Source organism: Euphorbia lathyris, chromosome 2 (genome assembly GCF_963576675.1).
Source record: "Euphorbia lathyris chromosome 2, ddEupLath1.1, whole genome shotgun sequence".
Taxonomy (NCBI): domain Eukaryota; kingdom Viridiplantae; phylum Streptophyta; class Magnoliopsida; order Malpighiales; family Euphorbiaceae; genus Euphorbia; species Euphorbia lathyris.
Genome location: NC_088911.1, coordinates 55686319 through 55694592, shown reverse-complemented (window position 1 = coordinate 55694592; position 8274 = coordinate 55686319). Strand labels below are relative to the sequence as shown.

Here is an 8274-nt window from a genome sequence, read left to right as displayed (position 1 = left end):
GAAGTAAATTTCATGATCTTAAAACGCATTATCTTCGCAGGCTTCGTATTTTGCGAAAAATACGAAGTAAAACGGAAGAGAGAAAGAAGAAAGAGTACGAAATTTATATATAAAGGATATTTTGGGAAAGTCATATAAAAATAGTTTAGATAGATAATGAGTTAGGTAATTAGTCTAAATATGTAAATGAGTCTCCAATTTAACTAAGTTTTGTAATTTTTCCATTGGTAAATAGTCTTTTGGGGTAAAATTAGATGTTTGAATAACTTTAGAAGTTTTGACTAGTCAAACCTCTAATAATGGTGTTTAGTACAAGATGTTTGAATAGCTTATTGAGTTTAAAAAGCTAATTTTAGAAAAACTGGTTTTATTAGCTTTTTCAATTAGTTTATAGCTCCATCTGTTTTGAAGGATATTTTTTTTATCCCTAATTACTACCTTTTAATCCAAAATAAAATTTTACCATATTTTTATTTACCTTTTTACATAAGCAACTATAGACATTACTTAAATTTTACTTACAAAGATTGGTTGACCGAAATATAAAGACTAAACCAGAATATACTTGTGGGCTGTGAGGGGGTGCGGTCTGGGCATGGGCCGAGCTCGGGTCGGGCCTGTCGGGCTTTTGACAAAGCCTGATGAGTCCAAGCCCAGCACAGCCCGTAGGAATTTAATCGGGCTCGGGCTCGGGACTGAGATATAAATCCCAGACCCGTCCGCCCAAGCCCATCTATATATTTAAAAAAATATATAATTAGATTTAAAATGTCACACCAAGAAAGATCACAAAAATAAAACTATCAGTTCTAAGGAGGAAGAAAAATAGGTATAAAAATTAACAACGGTTCAGAAACTGAGTGAAAGATGGAAACAAGTAAAAGGATAACATTTTCTTGTAGTGATGAAATCATTTTATATTACCTGTCACAACACAATACATAAACTAGGAGGCTTTGTACAAGCACTTATAAATTGTACAACATTCTTATGTCGAACCTTTCTGCAAATTTACAAAAGCTGTGTTATAGAGGTGAAAAAAATGAAAGCAACAAGAATTATACTTGCCAGAACTTAGAAGATTCAACATTGAATTCCTAAATCATTCTAAGAGAATTTGAGAACCCTAGCTATTCAAGAAAGGTGCAAAGAAGTTATTAGAATGATACCTCATTATGAAAACTTCCTGGGCGAATTCTTTCTGCAAATCTGTATTTATTCTCTCGGGTTTAATTTTGTTTATAAAATTATATTATAAATTATAATTAATGTTTATATAATTATATAATATAATATAAATTTATAAAACAATATATATATTATATCGGGCGGGCCGATGTAAAATATGTAAAGCCCAAATCTACCCAGTTCTTGACGGGCTTATACGGGCTTGGATCGGACCGGACCTAAATGTATTTTTTTGTGCCCAGACCCGACTAAATGGGTCAGGATCTGGGCGGGCCGGGCGGGCTCACCGGCCCATGCCCAGGTCTAGGTTCAAGCAACCAAAACAACTGTGCAAAACGACGGAGCTCTTATCCACAAACTACATCGTTCTCCTTCCTCTTTTGCTGACGACTCAACTCAAGACCCCAAAAGGCTTTCTTACTGATACTGGAACCCCTTTTATTTGTTCTGTAACTTCCATGGCGACTCCCTTCTCTTCCACACACCTTCGTACCAATCCAAATCCTGTTAAGACCCTACTCTATCTTCCAGGTACTCACTCTATTAACTCTAATCCCTTCATTTTGTTTCTCCAATTTCACATTCTCATGCTATGCGGTTTTACAGGTTCTTTTTCTTTTAGACTATCTCACTTTGTTAAGAACCCCTCCTACAATGCCACTGCCTGTTTATGGAGCTCTTCTTCCTGTTACTCCGCTCCCGCTAAACTTTCCGGTGACTCCATTCCTGTTAAGCATTTCTTGCAGAAGAGGCATATACTTAACCCCTTTGTTGAATTCGCTGTTGTTTGTTAACTTTTCTATTTTCATAGACGATAGCAATGTGGTTTTTTGCGATTCCAATTATTTATGTAATGTTGTGTGAAATGCAGGCGAGGAGTGGTAAGGTCCGCAACCATGGAAGAGATTGAAGCAGAGAAATCCTCCATTGAGAATGATGCTGTAAGTGTGCTTTTTAGCTTACAGACTGGGAGCTGAGAGCGTTTTGGTATTTCCTCATTCTTGTTTACTACCTAGTGTTTGAGAACGTTGGTTATTATCAGAAAGCAAGAATGGAAAAGACTATTGAAACAATGCGGACCAATTTTAATTCCGTAAGGACAGGCCGATCAAACCCAGCTATGCTAGATAAGATTGAGGTACGAATTCTTGCATAGGTTTGTATAACTGTGTTTTCGATTTAAATACCATAGTTAACCCTTTTTCTTTTGAAGGTTAAAGGATGCAATTAAATATAATAAATTACTGATATGTTAATCCTATGCCAAAACAATATTAACTTTTGAATATCATGGGGCATTAGTACATTCTCACTCATGCCTCTCATCCAAGGCAGAATTTAATAATTTGTTTCTGTAATTTCATTTGATGTTGTATGTTTTATACTCGCTAAATTTCTGTTTGCCATTCAAGTATTGTTATAAAATTTTGGACAAGGTACCTCTAACTTTTTCAACATATATTGCCTGCTTCGCGAGCAAGGGCGCAAGGCTTGTCTTCAGGAAAAGTCCACATGTTATATTATTTCTCTCTATCCTTCTTAAAAGGTAGAGGAAGACCAAGGTTAACTTGGATGAAGGGTTATTGAAAATGACCTTCAGTTGTTGAATCTTATACAGGATCTTATAAGGAATAGGAACAAATGAAAAAGAAGAAATTATCTGTATAACCATCTTAATTAGTTAGTAACTTAGTACTATGGCTTGGTTGTTGTGGTTATGGCTGTTGTATGCTAGAAATCAGTGTGTGATGTGTGTCAGCTCCAACAGTCTCCTGTCCTTTGAAGGATTTAAAAAGGTGACATTTATCAGTTCCTAGATCCCACCTAGAAAGTAGAAAGTTTATGTTCTGTGAGCAAAGAAGAAAGTTACCAATTTGGGTATAAGAAGCGTGCCATGTTTGGTTATTTATTTGTTATTCTTTCTTGGGAAATAATGCACATCTAGATCAGATGTTTTAGCCAAATTAGTTATTCGAGCACTGTAAATCTATCTAAATCAGATCAGAATGAGCTTATCACTTTCAAGTTTGTTCTACTCTGATTTATATGATTTTGTGTTGCAGGAAAAGCTGTGTCAGCTATAACATAAGAAAAGAAAAGAACTAGTTTAGCAATTTAAAAATGTAATTGGTTTTTATTAACTATTCCAGTGAGCTATAAATAGCGATTGATTTTTTTCTCTTATTTTTCACTTTTATGCAGATGATATAAACTTCATGAAAGCACATTGCTGGTTTTGCTAATGTTCACATTTCAGTTTAGATTTATTCTTTTTTGAACACTGCTAAATATCTCCTGCGTGATATCTTATGCAACATTATGGAATTCTACTTGTTATATTTTGCTCTGTTAAAATCTCTATTTTCGAAAAATCTATAATATTGTGCACCTACAGGTAGAATATTACGGAAGTCCAGTCGGTTTGAAGACTATAGCTCAAATTAGCACCCCTGATGCAGGTTCTCTATTGGTCCAGCCATATGACAAATCCAGGTATTGGCACTGCTAAACCACTCCTATTATTGGCACTGCTAAACCACTCCTATTATTGGCACTGCTAAACCACTCCTATTCTCACCAAACTAGGGATTAACATTTCTTTGAAGTTTTCATTTGCCAAAAGTTCGAAGTATGTAGTAAAGTCACGATGAGACAAGTCTTTGTTAACTAATTAGTTCCACATCCTAAGGTGGTCGCCCAAATGATAAAAGTTTTTCCTGTTCTTTTCAGGCTAAACGTGAATTGATGTTTGCATTATGGTTGTTTGTTCCCCTTGCTCATCTTTTGTTTCTTCAAAATTGCAGCCTAAAGGCTATAGAGAAGGCCATTGTGAGCTCTGATCTTGGTATGACTCCAAATAATGATGGAGAAGTGATACGGTTATCTGTTCCTCAATTGACATCAGATAGAAGGAAGGTAGTCGCTTTGCTGTTGGATCTCATAGAACTTAAGGAGTTTGATATATAAAAATACCCTGTTTTTATTTGTATGAAATTGCCTTGAAGATCGTACAGATCCACTGTATCATTTGTTAAACTTTGAGTTCCATAAGTGGTATGCCTGATCTCAGGTAAAGCATCAATTTGCTTTTGAAAATTCATGTACCAGTGCTGCTAGCCTTCAAAAAAACTGGAAAGCAATCATCTTAAAATCCTGCTGGAGTCCTAAGATTCTTTGATTAGCTGTATTCGAGTTTTGCTAAATGTCTCAGCAAGTTGATATATGCATTTGGCCCTTGCCTTTACCCAGTAACTATATCCTTAAATCTCTTTTACTGTATGATGACAATAAAGATAGAGTGCTTTCTGTATAAATATTTGGAGAGAGAGCTTCTTATGGAATTGTTTTAAAGGTTGGAATTTATCTTTCATTTTCAGGAGATGTCAAAAATGGTTGCCAAATTGGCGGAAGAAGGGAAGGTACATATCAAATTTAGTCAACGCCTTATATAACTAATTACCTATTGCAATTAGATAGTCATTGTATAACTTATAATTTTCTTCATAGGTAAATATATTAGGTGGGAAAACTCTTTCAAGAACCCACAAGAATGGATATTTAACTAATAACTAGTAATGAAGTTTTTCTGCTATGGAAGTCACAATTGATGTGCACTTTTATGCTCCTTGGAATTCTCTTGAAATGCATGAAGAAGTAACCTACTTTCAGGTTCAATCAATCGATCCATTGATAAATGCATTTTGAAGTTAAATTGTTTTAATGTGCATCATTGCCATGCGAATTGGTTGTGCCTTATTGTGGTGAAATATAACTGAACCAATCTCAGTTCTCAACTGATCATGATAGGTGTAGTCATTTCTTATCCAAGCTTAAGTTGACTACATAAAAAAAAAAAAAGGGCGGCCCGGTCGCATTACGTGTCCCCGCTGAGCGAGGGTCCGGGGAGGGGTCCCACCACAAGGGTGTACTGGGGGCAAGCCTTCCCCTGCCAATTTATTTGGCAAGAGGCCGCTCCTAAGACTCGAACCCGTGACCTCTTGGTCACACGACAACAACGTTTACCGTTGCGCCAAGGCTCGCCCTCTCTTAAGTTGACTACATCTCAACAAAAAATTCAAGAAACCTTGTACAAGCGTGGCTTAGTTTTGTCCTTCTCAAGTCCGATCTTGCTTTTGAGCTTGGCTCAATCAAATTGAGCAGCCAGCCATGCTGCCTAAGGACATGGATTAAAAGCTTTGATCAATTATTTAAGGTCCCAAGTCTGTAAGTCCTGTGAGAAAGACACAATGTTCCAACGAGGATCAAATAAAGGGATACTTAGAGCTTGAGGGTCATATATATTTTTTTTTTTGATAAGAGAGCTTGAGGGTCATATTTGTCGGAGATTAATATAAGATATATGATTTGGCCTTAACTATCAGTTCGAGCTTTTAGTTCAATCGGTTTCATGACATGGTATCAGAGCCGGTCGAGGGTTCGAGTCCCGGCAACCTCATTAATTTGTGGAATTAAAAACACATGGCGGGATGGACCTGTGTTATCAGTTCGAGCTTTTAGTTCAATCGGTTTCATGACAATATTAAATAGAAACAAAGGGGTGTTTTAGTTCATCCTTCCAGTAACACAGGACATATCCACATCTTTAGCTATTTTGTTTTTAGTTTCCCCACATTTTATTCTTCATACTTCATTATACAGTTCTTACATATGATCTACATCTCAAAGATTAACTTTGATCATCGAATTCCTGACAATTTTAATGGCTTAAAACAACGACTAAGTTGGCAAAAAGCCTATGTGGCCCTGAAGTTTGCGTTAATTTTGCATTGAGCCTGATTGTTCTATTCATCTATTGTGTTGTATATTGCACTTTCACTATTATATCTATAATAGTGAGCTCTTATTTTTCAAAAGTTTAAATGTCAACGTCGGCTTCAATGTTAACATTTATAATAGTCCAATGGCTAAATACAACATGATTTACATTGGGGCTTAATAGAAAACAATTGCAAAGTTCATGGCTGATAGGGCTATTTTTCCTATGAAGTTGTATGATTTTTTTTTCACAAACAATAGGGGCTTAATAGAATTTTTTTTGCAAAGTTCATAATGATAGGGGTTTTTTTTTCAATAGAAGCTTTATGAATTTATTAACACAAAAGTGGATAATGGCTGAATAATTGTAAACAAAGCACAAAAGATGGCCCCATAGCTACTGAATAAACTGTCAAGCGTAAAATGATCCTCGGTCTATTATTGCAGGTGGCTCTGAGGAACATCAGAAGAGATGCATTGAAAGCCTACGATAAACTTCAGAAGGTCTGAATCAAGAAATATTGTTCTGCCTTACATTTTTTTTTTCTGAATCTCCCTAGATGGTTTCTTTCCTTGATGGTTTGTTTCTTAGTCAAGTTATAATTTATTTCAGGAAAAAAAGCTTTCAGAGGATAATGTGAAGGATTTGTCTGGTGACTTGCAGGTGACTTGATGGAATCGATTTTCTTCTTTTAATGACCTACAGTTTGGCTTGCATGTCTTTTAAATGTTTATCAGTGAACTCGCTTAAAAATTGCTTCACTAATATGATCAGTTATTATTTCTATGCATACGCTTAGTCGATGTTTAATTAGAGTTTTCTTATGGGTCCATGGACAAATATTGATCACATACATCACTAGAAGAACCACATTGTTAGGAATGCTCTTGATAGAAGTTCTAAATAGTTGTGGTGCTTACTATACGCCTATAATTTACTTAAACCCCATTCTTGCAGTCATGACTTGGAGAGGCGCATTTGGGAAAACATTCCTTATGTTATTTGGAAACTAAATATTTCTATAGCATGCTGCGATTTTCCCCCTGAAAATACCTTGATATTTGGTCAATTTCTCATTCATGATTTCCTCTATGAGTCGTTAAAAAATGATTTGATGGATTCTACTTTGTGTTCTTCTAAGTTAGTGTCATATTCTTTCTCCAGAAGTTGATAGATGAGTACATGAAGAAGGTTGACGTTGTATACAAACAGAAGGAAAAGGTATCTCCTTGTTGATCAAACTGATATCTTATTAGAGGAATATGTCCTTGTTTCAGGAATTTTATGTGATGGTTAAGCACTTCAACTGATGTTATGCTTTGTCTTTCAGGAATTGTTGAAGGTTTGATGACAGTTTGTGTACAAGTGACAATGGGCGATTCTTGTGATGTACACTGTGCTTAATTGCCCATAAGGACACCTGGGCACATTAACTGGACACTTGTGGATATTGGTTTTTAGGATGAAAGATGAAAAGTAATCTGTATGAGCTTTTGTTACAAGTCAAGTTGTATAGCTATTGTCAAAATTTTCCTTGTTCTCGTACGGTCTCAAGCATAAGAAATGTATCCGTTTAATCTGATGTCTTCCTTAACTGGATCTGGGTGCACATGTCATTATCTTAATGGGTTCATGCTGAACATGATTATGTTGTTGAAATCTACATTTTGAGAATGTTGTCCTTATTTTGAGCCAGGTTAATTTTTTTGTTAGATTTTTAAACTAAAGTTCTAACAAACATTGACACGTAACAACCAGCTGAAAATCCACAGCTTGAGAATTTTACGCTCCATATCTTTTGCAGGTGATTCTTTATGTCCAAGTTAAGATGTTAGTTCAGCAATCTGATAAAAATTAATTAGCCGGATCTCATTTTTGTAAAATTTAAATAAAAATTCAAATTTTTTGTCACCGAGATAAAATTATTTTAAAAGTTTAGGTACCCAACACTTGAATATACGAACAAACTGCTAAGGTCTGGAAATAGCAGCAAAAGCCACATGTCAATACCATTAAATTTAAGATGTTGAATAAATCAAATGGAAACGAGCATATTTATGGGCATGAGCATAACAATAGGCTTCTTGTTCCTCTTCTGGCCATAAAAATCAATTGCGCCCACAAATTTTAAAAACAGTTGATAAACTCCAGACTTTCTAAACTTTAAGAATTTATTGAATTTTGAACTTGTTTACAGTAACAATAAATCAGTTTGTTCAATTTTTGTTCAAATTTTCTAATAAGCAAGACTAAAAATTGATCTTATTTAAAAACGTTAAGGGTAAAATTTTGCCATTTCGTACACCCCG

At 35.2% G+C, this 8274-nt stretch overlaps 1 protein-coding gene across 1 annotated transcript; it reads left to right on the top strand.

The window, feature by feature from the left end:
* Window positions 1-1551: 1551 nt before the first annotated feature.
* On the top strand, window positions 1552-7650 carry LOC136218280 (ribosome-recycling factor, chloroplastic). Its single transcript, XM_066005077.1, has 11 exons — window positions 1552-1719; window positions 1795-1939; window positions 2060-2129; window positions 2231-2326; window positions 3584-3681; window positions 3993-4104; window positions 4566-4607; window positions 6412-6468; window positions 6578-6628; window positions 7130-7186; window positions 7296-7650. The coding sequence occupies exons 1-11, from the start codon at window positions 1647-1649 to the stop codon at window positions 7311-7313; spliced, it is 819 nt and encodes a 272-aa protein (XP_065861149.1). The 5' UTR covers window positions 1552-1646; the 3' UTR covers window positions 7314-7650.
* Window positions 7651-8274: the final 624 nt, after the last annotated feature.